Consider the following 17,012-nt stretch of genomic DNA (forward strand, 5'->3'; position numbering starts at 1 on the left):
AAAGTACTTTTAAAGTACTTTTAAAGTACTTTTAAAGTACTCTCCTCTCCTTTTTGTTTCACGGAGAACAAAACGGCTAAAACAAAACCGCGTGAATTTACTTTAAAATAAACAAGTGGTGTTAAGTTGACGCTCTATACGGTTACACAAATCTCTTTAATAGACGATTTTAGTATTGTCGCCTTCCTTCTTTTGTGTTTGTTTGGCAATTATGTGAAAAGTGATTTCCAAATTTGACCCAAGCAAAGAAAAGGTCACATCTGCTGCATCAAACAGCAACAGATGTTTCATTACATGAAATCATGAGTAACACTTTAACAGGTTGTGATAATAAACAGTGACATTCAACAACTATTGCCCCGATTTAAGAGCACAGACCTTGTTTTTCTGTTAATTACATCCATCCATGGAGTACTGGTAGATATGAGTACCTGTACCTGTACCTATACTGCTGTTGCCTGATAAATACTGTATATAGATTGTGTTGTTTCAGCCTCCAGCTGACGCTCATTTCTGCTTTTCCATCTGCAGGAGCCATAGTCGTGATGTAAGACAAAGAACATGCCTCTGGTGAAAAGAAACGTCGAACCTCGGCACCTGTGCCGTGGCGCCGTGCCCGAGAGCATCGGCAGCGAGCTGGAATGTGTGACCAACAACACGCTGTCGGCCATTATTCGTCAACTCAGTAGCCTCAGTAAGAGACACAGGTGTAAAGAGTAGTAGTTACTTGAATTCAATTGTACTCAAGCAGGGGTGGACTGGCCATCTGGTATTGTCCCGGTGGGCCGTCGACCCAAAGTGGGCCGGTCCGGTTCGCTACGTTTTATTTTTTTTGAAGAGCGAGTGGAGGGAGACATGGTAACAGGTGTCATTGGTAAAGTGGTGCCAAAAATGTGGCAAGAAACAAGTGTAAAGTGACAAAGGCAGTCAAAAGTGGGCAAGAAATGGGCAAATAAAGAGGAACCAAGTGGTATTTAATGGCAAATAGTTTATTTAATGAGCAAAATGTGGAACAAAAAGAGGCAAAATGTAGGGAAAAAGGAAACAAGTGGTATTGATTGGGCAAAAGTTAGCTTTGGATGAAAAGACGCCAAAGAAATTCAAGAAAGGACAAAAATTGTGTCAAAATGAACTTTCAAAAATGGCCAAAAAATAGGAAAAAGGGGTATTTTTTGGTAAAAGTGTCACAGAACTTTTTGAAAAGTTGCAAAATGGCCAAAGGAAATATGTAAAAAGTGGTTAAAATTATATATAAATATATATTTATCAGTTTTTACGTGTAGATACATTTGTGAACTCTAAAACTAAGAAAATAACCAGCATTTAATGCTGTTTTGTCTAATCTGATTGGTCGCTATGATGTGATGCATTTGATCGATGTTTGGTCATTTAATTTTTTTGTAGTTTCACAAAGTCTGTTGATCATTTTAAAACAATAATTTACTTAGTAACGGTTGGGTTTAGAAATGTAATGAATGACTTTACTGAAGTACAAGTAAAATGACTGATTTGTGTCAGAGTTAGCTAAAGCTAAACCACTGGTTGGTGATTTGACAATAACAACATTGCATGCATTGTTAGGAGCACTTACAGTTGTTTAATCCTTTAGGGGTGAGTGGGATTATCTGAATACTGCCGCCCCTTTGTCACTTGATTGTTTGGCTTTTAACGTCGTAATAATTATAATAATGCATACCATGGATGGTATAAACGGTTTGTGTGCAGTCTATTGAAGGAACATGTGGGATTTATTGTTACTCTGCATGTTCCACTTTCTTATTTTATTTTAGAGGACATCATATATGCAAAAAAAATATTTAATTTTGCACAAAGCTCCAGTCTCATCCCAGATTGCCTCAGCTGCAAAAACAAACCAATAGTCCTAAAGGTGGCGCTACAGCAAGCCTCTAAACGTCAACATTTTGGAAATTCACAACAAATCTACAATGTGTGCCTACAGATTTGCAACTTCCACCAAAATGTAACATCAATACTTAAGAAACATTTGTGTATTCAAACCAATTGTGACGTCCATCACTATGTTTTTTTTTTTAAAGCTATTTTTCACCATCATCTCCATTTCTTTGTTCTAAGAACCCCAACAACATAGTATTTGAGGTTTATTTTCTCAAACTTGCCTGTTTTTTGGAGATTTAGCTCTTTGAAAAGTGACTGTCAGAGCACTCCTAAAAACAGGTTGTTTTTGGGCCTTCGTGCATATGCATGAATGGGCGTAGTGTGTGTTTATCACAGCTGCAGCAGCAGTAAATCATTAACAGTCTTCTTTTTCCTCCTTATTCATCTGTCCACAGAAATAGTCCATTTAAGACGATAGTCCATTGTTTTGTTTTTGACCGCTGCACCTCATTGGGTCACAAACACATCAGATCATCCCATAAAGGCGATACAAGGCAGTGTAACGGCTACTAAAAGTGAAACTATTAACTATTAACTGTAATATCAACCTGCCTTCGCTATGTTTGTTTTACCTGTGAGGTAGATTGAGAGGGAGGAGCTCACATTCTTATGTAGGGTAGGAGGAGCCAGGATTTTCAGGAGGAGTTTCCAATTGTCCCTATGGAGCTGACTTTTTACAAAATGTGAAATAACAAGGGAGGAAGGAAACAGAACTTTTTCAACTTTGACCCTCTGAATGAGGCTAAAGGATGTACATCACTGTAGCAAAACCATTATAAAGTGATTTTTTTCATAATACTGCCCATTTAAATTCATATTTTTTGCCCAATTTTCCAATTGTGCTACAAAAACAATCCACACAGATTTTGGATTTATCGAGAACTAAGTCTACAGTGCATTGAAATGTTTGGCTGTAAACTGTTACATAGATACACACACACACACACATATATATATATATATATATATATATATATATATATATATATAATATATTAGCAAATTCTTGCTAAATACATCTTCAAAGCCCAATAAAAAAATGTAAAAATGTAACAGTAATGGTAAATCATTTTTGGAAAAAATCAACATTTTATGTCAAAAAGTGATGGTATATATATTATTTGCTCAACCTGAGTCATGCAAATATGTCATTTTTAAACATCAGTTTTTCCCTCATGCAGCCAATAAATAATTGTAAAAAAAACAAAAAATCAACATCTCTATGCTGTCTAGATGCAAAATGTGTATTTTTGGATTTTTCTTTCTTAATAACTCTATTTATAACACTATCTAAGAAAAAAAGTTTTTTTTTCTTGGACATCTGGCACTTGGATGCTCTGATTAGTGCGTGTATGTGTGTCTGTGTGCGGGGATTTGGTGAAGATACAGCAGCTTATAGCTTTACTGTAAAGCTTTGCATTGTCGGCGGATAAGATGGAAACTAGTGGGCGGGGCCACACGAACGCGGGCCGTCCAATGAAAGCTCCCGTGTTAAGTGGATTAAAGCCAAACACTTAATCCTGATGCAGCAGGTAGAGCCGGAGTGTCGCAGATTCATTCTCAATGAATCATTTAGCTCAGCAGAAATATCAAAAAGATGATGACTTCGAGAAGAAAGCATGAAAATGTGGACACGGGTTTTTTTTGAGTATTTAGAAAAGAATTTAAACATTTGTTACGTTCCTTTAAATATTTATCAGATATCTACAGCAAAAGTTTGAGTTTAATCATTGTACATGTTGGCAAGTGCTGCAAAATAAACATAATCAGATTAATGCGTATGCATGGATCACAATGAATATATAATTACTGAGAAACAAATGAAAATAATGTATTAATTAATGTTTTCATAGGGAGTTAAATCAAATCGTCCACCCTTTAAAAGGCATCTTTGTCGTACAGTTGTGGCTGCAAAGAAATCGCAGTTTCACCCTTTCCATGTATATCTTGCAACTTACAGTATTTTAAGCAGTTTCATGACAATCTTTGTCCCCAAAAATGTACATTTTGCCACAAAGATCATGTTTCTACGTCGAACAGAACCAAAGTTATGTGAGATATTGAAACTCACAATATTGATGGCGGCCATCTTGGATCTTGCGCCGAGCACAATTTACTGTATCTTTAAGAAATATTATTGAATTCCTTGACCCTGCCAAAGAACCACAGTTATGACAAAATATCCAAATTGGCAATACCGATGGTGGCCATCTTGGATTTCTTGGTTTTGAGTGGTAACTATTGCCCACGTAGATCCTATTAAAAATGGATTCAACATACTACAAAAAAAAAATGTACAATTTGTCATGCTTTCTTCCAGAAGTGAACGTATTAGCCAAATATTGCTACATATCTGGGGCTAATTGAGTTAGAGAGTGAGAAAAACTTAGGTTAGACTAAATTAAATCTTGAAAACACATCAAAGTATTAGAAATGAGTGTCAATCATCCTTATCATGCGAAATGATTCAATCTCAATAAATTAATTCAGCACTTTTTAATGTCTTGTTTCATACAGTCAATCACTTTGCCATTAATATTCCTGAGATATAATTATTTCCTATCTTTATACACGGTGGCAAAAGTAACAAATTACATGTACTCATGTTACTGTAATTGAGTTGCTTTTATGGGAACTACTTGTACTTTTTTGAGTATATTTCTAAATCAGTAATTTTACTTGTACTTAAGTCTGCTTTAAAAGAAGTTCAGTAACTTGGCACATTTTTACACCCAACCGTTACTGAATAAATTATTATTTTCTTGTTTTAAAATGATCAATGAACCATGTGAAACTACAAAAAATGAAATGACCAGACAAAAATCAAATGCATCAAATCATTTCTACCCTTTTTCTGCAACTACACCAAACTTGCCATATTTTAATCACTCTTTCTTGCCATTTTTGCTCCATTACTTGCATTTCTGCCAATTCCCCATCAAATTTCAATGGCTTTTCTGCACATTTTTCCCACTTTCAAACGACACTTATAAACCCTTTCCACCAGAAAACAATCAAATCCATCATTTTGACAAACTTTTTATTTTATACAGATGCCTTTGTGGAAAATGAATTGAGTTCAAATTGTGGTAGATTTGCTTTCTTCCTTTTTAAGTTTATACATGAGATGTTTACTGTGTGCAAGGGAACCGTACCAAGATTTATTACCAAAAATAAACGTGTGGGGTAAAAGTAGCTAGTAACTTTTACAATGAGTACTATCTAATTGTGCTACTTTTTACTCGTACTTGAGTATTTTATGTATGACTTACTTGTACTTGAGTACAAATTAAATCAACAGTAACAGTACTTTCTACTTGAGTTTAGGATATATCTGTACCTTCTACACCTGTTTATAGATAATTTGCTTGGCTTTTTTCTATTTTGTTTTGCAGGTAAACATGCAGAAAGTGTTTTCGGGGAGCTTTTTAACGAAGCTAACACATTTTACGTGCGAGCGAACACTCTTCAGGACCGTATTGACCGCTTAGCTGTCAAGGTCACACAGCTGGACTCCAGCGTGGAGGAGGGTCAGCACACACACACACACACACACACACACACACATGCATCTGTCAGTTCATTTCATGATCCTTTTGTTTACACCTTGGTTCCTTTCCCCCACATGATTGGGATTAGGCACTAATCCTGTGTTTCACAGTCTCCCTACAGGACATAAACATGAGGAAAGGGTTCAGAAGCTCCACGGTTCAGAATCAGCAGGTTTTGGGCAAAGGCAGCGAGCCCGACTCTGTGGCTGAGATGTACGGCAGCGGTGACAGGCCTCCTCCTCTGAGCACCCTCTCCCCCTACAGGTAGACTCCATTGGCTTGAACAGGGGTTCTCAACCTTGAGGTCAGGACCCCATTTGTGGGAGCAAGACACTAGGAGGGGGTGGCCAGATGCCTTCAAGAAACTAAAAATATATTATAACCCATTTTTTTTGCTTATTTTTACCCTTTTTCTGCAACTACACCAAACTTTCCATATTTTAACCAATTTCCATCACTTTTTCTTGCCATTTTTTCTACATTACTCCCATTTCTACCACTTCTTCATCAAATTTCAACACCTTTTCTATACATTTTTTCTACTTTCAAGACATTTACGGCACTTATAAATCTTTTCCACCACTTTTCCCACTAAGTGTCACATATTTTGACCCATTATTGTCACTTTTAACTTCTTTTCACCATATTTCATGCTATTTTTTTGCAAATTTAACAACATTCACGATCAGTAATGCCGATTATTTGTCAGTTTTAACTATTTGTTCCTACTAATTGTTCCAATATTGACTCTTCAAACTTTTTTTGAACAATTTGAGCCCATATTTGCTCATGTGTACCCTTTTTTCTGCAACTACATATTGCCATATTTTAACTTATTTTCATCATTTTTTCTTGTCATATTTCTGCTCCTATTAATGCATTTTTGCTACAATTATCCCATTTCTGCCAATTCTCCATCAAATTTCAATGCCTTTTCTGCACATGTTTTCCACTTTCCAATTTAACCACATCCACGATTTCTCTTGCCTATTATTTGCCAGTTTAAACTAATTGTTCCTACTTTTTTTTCTGCCAATTTTGACACTTTGAACCCTTTTTACCACTTTTTCTTTTTGTTTTTTGGCCACTCTGGCCATTTAATTTCTGATTAAAACAAGGATTTACATCTTTAAGATGACTCCATAGTATGGTGGAAATAAAAGTAAACGTTCCTGGATAACAGTGGATATTATTCAGAGGAATAAATAAATGTGGTTATCACAGATTCATAGAACAATGGACCATCATCTCCTTATAAAGTATAAATATCTGTATTGGACACACAGAGAGGATTCCACGGATGCGATGAAGTTCTACTCAGATCCATCGTACTTTTTTGACCTTTGGAAAGAGAAAATGCTTCATGACACGGAGGAAAAGAGAAAAGAGAGGCGGAAACAGAGAGTAAGCTTGCACTTTACAGTACCTCATGGCTCATGTTATGTATTTGCTAATCATGGAATTTCACGATGTTTCACATCTCTCATTTTGCTCCGTGCAGGAGCAGAAAAGATACGTGGAAAGCAGCACCGTTCAACGTGAGATGAAGAAGGTGAGGAAAGCTCGGAACCGAAGACACGAGTGGAACATGATGGCCTTTGACAAGGAGCTTCGACCCGATCACCATCATCCACAGACTCTGCAGCGTGGAGTGTCTTCTGAAGGCTCCCTCTCTCCAGACGGCAGGTCAGAGCTTTGGTGCAGTGGATTTCAAGATGTGTCTTCTAGGGCCTGTACTATGAAGCTGGATAAGTATATCCGGGATGTCTGTCAATTAGCTTCACCTAACAAAACATTCTCCATTAGAAAGAATCTGTCCAGGATATTAACGCGCTCACTTAAGAGAGGTGACAAACACGGAGAAACTGTGTAGAGCAACTTAACGTCACAATTGAGGAATAATTCTTGGAAAATATTTATCCATCCATCCATTTTCTTCCGCGTTATCTGGGCCCGGGTCGTGGAGGCAGCAGTCTCAGCAGAGACCTCCCGATCCACGCACACCTCCTCCAGCCGTTCTGGGGGACCCCGAGGCAACATGAGGCCAGCTCAGAGACATAGTCTCTCCAGCGTGTCCTGGGCCTTCCACGAGGCCTCTTCCCAATAGGACATTCCTGAAACACCTCCCGAGGGAGGCGACCAGGAGGCATCCGAAACAGGTGCCCGAGCCACCTCAGCTGGCTCCTTTCGACGTGAAGAAGCAGCGACTCTACTCCGAGCTCCTCCTGAGTGACTGAGCTTTCTATTGCAACAACACATCATCGAGGGTGAGAAGCTCTTGGAAAATATGAAGAATTAAAATCCATAGTTCAGACCAAAAACAACACTGTTGCTGCAGAAAAAGTAGGAAGGAATGAATGCAGGAATTGATGAGTGTTAATGCTTAAAGAGTAACTAAACCCCTGCTTTCTCCTGACCTGCCACTAGGGGGGAAATTAAAAAACTGCTCCTGGAGCAGTTAAGACACGCCCAGTCTATACTATAAAATCTCCAATGAACAATCTATGCTATGTTAACTAATATACGTCTATATTCATGCTTATCTCACTCACCACAGATTATGGAGCCCACAGGTGCTAGATTTTAACAAAGGGGCGGGGCTAACAGTGCTTGTTTGTGACGCAAGATGGTCCCAAAAGGTCACATGATCTTGTTCTCAGCCAACCGCAAAAATCAATTGGAATAGCCAGGTTTCAACCCATAGAGGGCAGTCACTCTGACATTTTACAACTAAATATGACAAAGTGAAATACTTTGACTAAAATGTTGACAATTGGACCAGAATCTATCAACAGCACATATCCAAATACATTTGAATTCAGCAGATGGTTTTGGGATTTTGCTACTCTTTAAATTAGTGAGATTATACAGTATTAATTCATGGGAGAATAAACGGACACTCACTCGCTAAAAGGTTTTTACGCTTTCATGAAGAGGAACTTCAGACGCTTCAATATTGAAATGCGTCGCAAAAGTGCTATGGAAACACTTTTTTCGCAAATTCACGTCACAGAACGTGACGTACATGGTCACATGACCACTTCTCTCTGAGAAAACATGACGCGGTGCGAGTAAACAGAAGAGGAGACCGAGAGATTTCTTAACATTATACTTAAACATTATTACTGCCACATTAGATGTGAAACAACAGAGGAATGCAGAGTGTTATAAGGAGGTTTGGATCGTCCATCTTCCTGCATCTTCCTGTTACGAGCCTCGAAAACAACGTTCAATGAGAAAACGTTCAAAGCGCAACTATACTTTGTCGACATTTAGAAATATCGCTTTTATTTTGCGAAAATCTGCAACAGAAACCCAGCTATTGTCACATCCGATCCACACAGTGATGTATTCACAGAATGATCCTCCTTTTATTGAGCAGGTCATTTTCTAACAAAAACTGATTGGTCAGGAGGCAGGACTTTCATGCTCGAACATATCCTAACCTGAACAAAACCTGGTCTGGACCGGGTTAGCCGTTCAGCCTAAGTTACCATGGTGATTTAGCCCTGTAAGAAGTTATCCAGTGTCGTAGTACAGGGTACAACAAATAAATCCCACGATGAGAGGAAATCCAGCTTTGTAGTACAGGCCCTTAGAGGGTATCAGACATTGAAACCCTCTGTCCTGTGTTGTTCTTCCAGGCTTGAGCTCTTTGACTTCCCCATCCCACCGGTGCCTGTCCATGCTGTCAGTAACTACACCAAGTCACGCATGTCTGGCAACCTGCACTCCTCTCCAGCTGTGGAGCACGAATACCACATCATCGACGTCAACTACAAGAGTGAAACTCATGTCTCAGCAGACTGTGTGAACAGTTTCACACGTGCAGACTATAAGTATGTTTATCTAACATTTTTAACATTAGAGGAAGAGTCAAATATTATAGGGTCATTCCATGTCATTTCACAAATGGCCCAGCCACTTTGGTCTCAAAGAATTCTGATTTTTTTTTACCAATTGTTCAATGATTATTATAGGCACACTTTACATTTTTATTTTGATTGGATGAATTATTTTTGAGTTATGGACAATTTAGTGAGGGGGGTATAGGTTCATTTTCGCACTTCCTTGTTTTTCTCCCATTTTCAGCTTCCAATATCTCAGGAACTTCATCACATAGGAAACTGTAATGTGATATAGTAATACTGCTCCACCTACTCTCAGAATATACAAAAATACCTGCTATACATTGTGTCTGGTGGACATGCCAGGTCCTTGAATTTGGAAAAAGGTTTGTTGGGGTTTGGGTCTGGAACATGTTTAGGTCTTCAGTAAACAACTTATATGCCTCAGCTTCCTGTAATTTGACCAGCTTAGAGCTATGAACATAGACTGTTTACATCACTAATGATTAGTCACACTGGTTCTTGGGTAACAGTCTCTTAAAATCTGATAAAATACTTTTTTTTTTTTACTATTTTCATTGGCCCATAACTGCATGTGGAAATGTAAAAAAAATATATCTGTTTTAATTTATAGTATAAGGGTTACTCTGTCTGTGGATATAAAACTATTTTTCTTTATGTGACTTCTTCATTTTGATTTTAGACCCAACTTTGGTTTATTTCACCACTCGCCAATATTGAAAATCCTTCACATGAGGCCATTGTAGCTTGCTTCTGTGTCATAATCATTTGTTGTTAATTAGTTTTTCACTGTGTGCCTATTTAATAATTAAGGAAATTTCAGAATTGTTTTAGACCAAATTGCGTGACATGTGCAGGAAATTGTTGAAATTACAACAAATACAGACCAGTTTCACTTTAAATTAAATGGGTCACAGATTTTTGGTGAGAAAAAGAACATTGATTTTTGCACTTCCATGTATAAATTATATATACATTTTAAAGGATGTGAGTATGTCAAACCCTTAAATGTCCCTTATTTTGGGAATTTGGGAAATTTCATTGAATAATTTTGGAAAAATTTGCCACATTTTCTAAAAATTCAGAGTTCTTTCAGCAATTTGAGATGAAAAAGAACTTCCATCATGTGCTATAAGAACTGGAAAACTGAGCTCTGCAAATATTGTGGATTTATATTGAATTTTTTAATTGGAGTGGCTGAGATATCCACAATTTATTAGTTTAAAATGTTTCACGTTTTTTCTTATATTTTGACTTTTTGAGCGGGCTGAATATGATGCTCTGAAGCAGTGTTTCTCAAATGGCGGTACGTGTACGCGATGGCATTACAGGGGGTACCTGAGAAACAGAGACAGAGGAAAATTAACAAATAAAAGCATTAAAAAAATATGGGGTTTTAAAAAATGACAATCATACTAAATGTTGTTCACAAAACGACAACAAAAACAAACAAATTGAAAAAAAAGTGTTCTTAATAAAAAAATACAGACAAACAACAACATAATACACAAAATGACACCAAAAACACATGCACTAAGAGAGAAAAATACTTACTATTACCAGCAGCACACAAAACGTCAACAAAGGCACACTGAATGAACGAAAAACACGCAAGATCACGACAAAATACACACAACAAAACAGAGAAACATACAAAACGACGTAAGAAACAACACCGAAAACACACACACTGAGATAGAATGATTTAAATAATACCAACAACACACAAAAACAACAACAAAAACAGACAAAGTAAGAGACAAATATACTGAATAATAAAAAGAACAGACAAACAATAACAAAACACACAAAATGACACAAAAAATACAAAATTGAGGCACTAAATACTGTTTCTTTGCACCTGTTTACAAAATTAGATTCTTTAAAATCACTCATTCATTCCATCATTACGCTTTATAGTTACTTTTTCACAGAATTCTGAACAAAATTTTCTAGTTGGACATAAGGGGGGAATGCATTCAAAAAGGGGTATTTGGGGAAAAAAAAAAAAAAGTTATAGAAACACTGCTCTATGGGGTCGGATTTGGCCCCCGGGCCTTGAGCTGTAGAGATTTTCCAGCAACTGTAAAATAATTCCCTCTCCTCAGTCCTGGGGTCCCTGGACCAGCCATCCCGTCGGCTCAGACGGCCTTCGCTTCACCCATGGGTGCGCTGACACCCACACCATTGAATGGAGGTTTGCACGTTGGCCCAGGATTCCCACTACCACCAGTACCTCCTTCAGGACCCCGCATGGTTCCATCCCCCCCTGGTCCCCCACCTCCACCCATCCCACCCCCGGCTCCACCGTCACACCTCACGGGACATCGTGACGGCTCCAGAGCCGAGAGTAAGACTGTGAGGGACGCTAGAAGTGACCTGCTGTCTGCCATTCGTATGGGTGAGTAAAAACCAAGTCTTCTTCAATGTTTAAATCAACTCTTTGCAAAGGTGAAAGTAATGGATTACACGTACTCACATTACTCTTATTTAGCTGTTTTTACTGATACTTGTACTTTTTAGAGTATATTTATAAAATCAGTAGTTTTACTTGTACTTAGAGAGTAACTAAACACCTGCTTTTTCCTGACCTGCCACTAGGGAGAGAAATTTAAAAAAAAGCCTTGATTATGGGCGGGGCTCCTGGAGCAGCTAAGACACGCCCAGTCTATACAATAAAATTTCCAATTAACAATATATGCTATGCTAACTAGCTACCCATTACTCAATATACTTTTCTATTCACTCTTACCTCTCAATCCAACCTACTCACCACAGTTTTTATAAAAGGGGCGGAGCAAACAGTGTTTGTTTGTGACGCAAGATGGTCCCAAAACATCACGTGATCTTGTTTTCAGCCAACAGCAAAAACCAGCTGTAATAGCCAGGTTTCAACCCATAGAGGGCAGTCACTCTGACATTTTACAACTAAATATGACAAATTGAAATACTTGGACTAAAATGTTGAGAGTTGGACCAGGATTAATAAACAACACTATTTCATACACAAATATATTTGTATTCAGGGTTTAGTTATTCTTCAAGTACATTTTAAAAGAAGCAATTTGTTACATTTCTACACCCAACCTTTACTGAGTAAATTATTATGAAAAAAATTAAATGACCAGAAAACAATCAAACGCGTCACGTCATTGGCAACCAGTCAGATTAAACGTAACTCACGGCGCCAAAACTGCATGAATATAGGTTATTTTCTCACTTTTAGAGCTCATAAATGTAGGGTTGGGCTCAATTACATATTTCACTTCCAAATTTGTTTTCAATTATCCATGTTCAATTACAGTTCAATTATGATTACACTGACAAAATATTTTTTTCCAATTACAATATTTTTTTTAATCTAAATTATTAAAGTTCAATTACAATTAATCAGAATTACTGAGCCTGAAATAAATAACCTAATAAAAGTTAACCTTCCTCTTGTGTTAGCTTTCTGTTAGCATCTCTAATGATAAAGGATCCTATAAGTCAGCTGTAAAATAGAAATTATTATCTATCATCTAGTTTCTTTCCTATCTATTGATTACCTTTTGTAATATATATACATATATATACAGTATATGTGTGTGTGTGTGTGTGTGTGTGTGTGTGTGTGTGTGTGTGTGTGTGTGTGTGTGTGTATGTATATGTTTTTAAAATGGTAAAATGTGGGAACTATTGATATGAAACATATTTATATATGTGTAGAACTATACATATAGAATTGTAACATGGTTCTGCAGTTTTGCATTAAATTATAATTGACAATTTTTATAGACATTTCATGGCAATTACGATTACCAAGTCAATTATCTGAACTCAATTACACATTCATTACCATTATGATAACAAATGATGTTTCAAATTAAAAATCCAGTTACATCATAATTGTAATTAATTATCAAATATGCAATTACAATTATTAATAATTGACCCCATCCCTGAGTGTCGCTATACTTAGAGCTTAAAAATTGAAATCATGGGTTATTTTATTTAAAAAGTAATTGTACACTTCGACAAATCTTTTGTTTTATTCAGATGCTTTTGTTGAAAATAAATTGTGCAAGATTTAATCTCTTGCTTTTTAAGTTTATACATGAGATATTTACTGTATGCAAGGAAACCGTAGCAAGATTTATTATGAAAAAAACATAGGAGGTGAAAGTAGCTAGTAACTTTTACTTTGAGTACTATTTCATTGAGCTACTTTTAACTATCAGTTCTCTTTCCACCTCTGACCCTGTATGTGTGTCTTTTTTATCAGGCATTCAACTGAAGAAAGTCCAGGAGCAGCAGGAGCAACAGAGCAAACATGAACCAGTTGGGAACGACGTCGCCACCATTCTATCCAGACGCATTGCTGTGGAATATAGTGACTCTGAGGATGACTCCGAGTTGGAGGAAAACGAGTGGTCGGACTGACTTAATGACACAGGCTCAACTTTAGTGTTTACGAGACAATTAAAAACATAACGGAGAAGATATCTGTTTGAATGTGTATTGGGAACAGATAAGGAAAGCAATCTGACCCTTTTTTCCTTATCTCTCTCTCTCTTTTTATTTCAAATCAGGCCCCAACATGACACGGAAATGCCTCACGTGCATGTTTTGGGACAGTATCACACATTTACACACTATTTTTCACAAGAAAACAGGTGATTAAATGTCTAGAAAGTGTAACAAACGGACGAATATGTCCAATTTTACCCATAATCCCGTTCAAAATTTTGCACTAGGTGTTTGATTAGTGATCATGTTATCCTGTGGTTGAAAATGAATGCAGAGCTACATCTGAAGTGAGTTTTTAATGTGTTGGTTCAGATTATTTTGACTTCATTTAAATGTGAAAAGACATGTTTAGGTTTAGCTGATGGTGTATTAGCTGAACTGGTGATCAGTTTATCTGGTGACACATCGCAGCAGAGGGTGATTCGCTGGTTGGTGGTAAATAAAGGTTTCACAATTAATGTTTAGGGATCATATCACACATTTCTGTGAGAGTTTTCCAGTTTAACGTATAGCTGAGGGGCTAGCGGTGTTGCTAACGTCGCCCTCGTGACATAATCTCACATGATTTTAGCGTAAAGACCAATTTATGTAAATTCGCTGATGCATAAATGTCTATTTAATGACAGTAGTTGGCTTTATTAACCATATTTAGCATGTTTGGTTAGTATAATAGTCAGTAAAGTCATCTAAACAGGGAAAAATTATGAAACAGAAAGTGTATAGCGTCGCAGAAATTGGTAAACCCTGAAATAGAATTTGGGAAATTTTGAAACGTAAACATCGGAGGCCCTATAATCAGGGGTGTCAAACTCATTTTAATTCAGGAGCCAAAGAGGGGCCAGTCTGATGAAGTGGGCCACAAAGATGGGAAAGGGAACAGTTTCAACAGCAATGTGCCTATAATGTTCTTTTCCATGTATATATATGATAGAAAAATATATACGGTGGCTGAGAAGTGCAAAACACAATTACAAATACAACAAAATTACAATTTTGATTATTTTTTTATTTACCTAATTAGCTAAAAAAAAAAAAAATTACAAATAGCAAAACACTTTCACACATGTCAAAATGTGTTTTGATGTTTGTATTATTTTGTTTAGATTATTATATACTGTATATTTGTGGTATTTGTACATGTGTTTTGCACTTCACCGTAAACAAATGTAATTAAAGGAAATACATTAAATTTCATGAATATTTTTGACCATTTTTCATTTAATTATAGGATAATTTTTGCATAATAAGATAAAATTGAAGAATTTTGGGAAAAAAAATTAGGGTTCTCTGGATAATTTCTAATAAAAAAAAATAAAAAATGAAAAATGACTGCCATCACCATCATGTTATAAAAACATAGGAAAAGTGCCCAGCAAATAGAGTTTCTTTGAATTTGTGTATTTGGAAAGGAGATATATCTACTACAACTGAGTTAGTTGGTAATCAAAGCATTCTGAAGGTTTAATTAGATTCTCCAAAGGGCTGGATTTGGCCCCCGGGCCTTGAGTTTGATACTTTATATATTTACTGTAAATCTACTAATCAACGTATCACAAGTATTAATCTTACAATAATTATCACGAACCTATATCTGTATAATTTGTCTTTCCCATTCAAACTGAGTCTCATCACAAAGGCTTTTATTCAGTGTCACTGTTTCACAGCCTTATGTTAGTGTTGGAAAGACATGAATAATACATGCTGTGACTGACTGATCCCAGATACAGTCGCTGCTTCAGTTTCAGGTTCACACTGTTGTTTATGTACCTCTGTCCAACCCACTTTACAGTCAGTATATGAGTTTTTAATGGGAGTTATGGGTGCATTGTTAAAAAATGTAAACAATGTTACTGTTACGCTTCATAGGCCAGTGGTTCTCACCGTTTTCAGCCTGTGACCCTTCAAAATAAAGGTCCCAGAGAGCGGGGACCCCCACTGTAGCTGAAGGTGGTTGAACACCGACATGAACATTGCCATCTATATAAGGGGGAATAAAAGGCAGATATTTTTGAGGTCCATCCATAAAATCAGCAAAATGATGGTCCATTGTTCCATGAATCTGTGATAACCACATTTATTTATTCATCTGAATAATATCCACTGTTATGCAGGAAGTTTAGTATTATTTGTGTCATAGTATATAGTCATCTTAAAGATGCAAATCCTTGTTTTAATCAGAAATGAAATGGGTTGAAAGTGACCAAAAATGGTGGAAAAGGTGGTAAATTTGCTTTAAAAGTTGCAAATTAAAGTGGCCAAAAATGGGGGAAAAAAAAGGTTAAAAGTGTCAAAATTGGCAGAAAAAAAAGTAGGAACCATTCGTTTAAACTGATAAATAATGGACATGACAAATTGTGAATGTGGTTAAATTGGCAAAAAAAAAAAAAAAACAAGCACGACATCTGGTGAAAAGAGGTTAAAAGTGACAATAATGGGTCAACATATGTGACACTAAGTGGGAAAAGTGGTGGAAAGAGTTTATAAGTGCCAAAAATGTCTTGAAAGTGGAAAAAATGTGCAGAAAAGGCATTGAGATTGGATGGAGAAGTGGTAGAAATGGTAGTAATGTAGAAAAATGCATTCAAAGGAGCAAAAATATGGCAAGAAAAAGTGATTAAAATAGGTTAAAATAAGTTTGGTGTAGTTGCAAAAATGGGCTCAAATTGTTGGAAAAAAATATTCAAAGTGTTCAATAATTTAGGGAATTCAAAAATACAAAAAATCACAACAGAAAGTCATAATTATGAGAAAGAAAGTCACAATTAGGAGATAAAAACCTACGATAGTAACTTTCTTTCTAAAAAAGATTCCCCATGGAAAGTCATAATTATGAGATAAGAAAGTCATCTCATAATTAAATGATACATATTCATATAATCATCTCATAATTATACAATAACTTCCTGTCTCATAATTATGACTTTCAGTAATTAATTTTATTTATTTATTTATTTATTTATTTATTTATTTATTTATTTATTTATTTATTTATTTATTTTGTGGCGGAATCGGGCTTCTATCGCCATAGGAACGTTGCGAATGTAGTGGTCAGAAAAAAAATGAAGAGGTGAGCATTCATCCCGCGTCCAGCAGAGGGCAGTAACGAACCTGATGAAAGTTTTTAAAGCGACGAAACAGCTCACCGAGCAGGAAACTGTCTCGCTGC

At 36.4% G+C, this 17,012-nt stretch overlaps 1 protein-coding gene across 1 annotated transcript; it reads left to right on the forward strand.

The window, feature by feature from the left end:
- The first annotated feature begins 561 nt into the window (after positions 1-561).
- LOC114475891 (wiskott-Aldrich syndrome protein family member 3) lies at positions 562-13,759 on the forward strand. The gene is given in 8 exon segments (XM_074783828.1): positions 562-694; positions 5,313-5,447; positions 5,579-5,732; positions 6,755-6,872; positions 6,970-7,154; positions 9,113-9,276; positions 11,409-11,738; positions 13,602-13,759. Coding segments are annotated over 8 exon segments (1,377 nt in total).
- The last annotated feature ends 3,253 nt before the right edge of the window (positions 13,760-17,012 follow it).

The sequence above is a fragment of the Gouania willdenowi genome, chromosome 14 (genome assembly GCF_900634775.1).
Source record: "Gouania willdenowi chromosome 14, fGouWil2.1, whole genome shotgun sequence".
Classification (NCBI taxonomy): Eukaryota; Metazoa; Chordata; class Actinopteri; order Blenniiformes; family Gobiesocidae; genus Gouania; species Gouania willdenowi.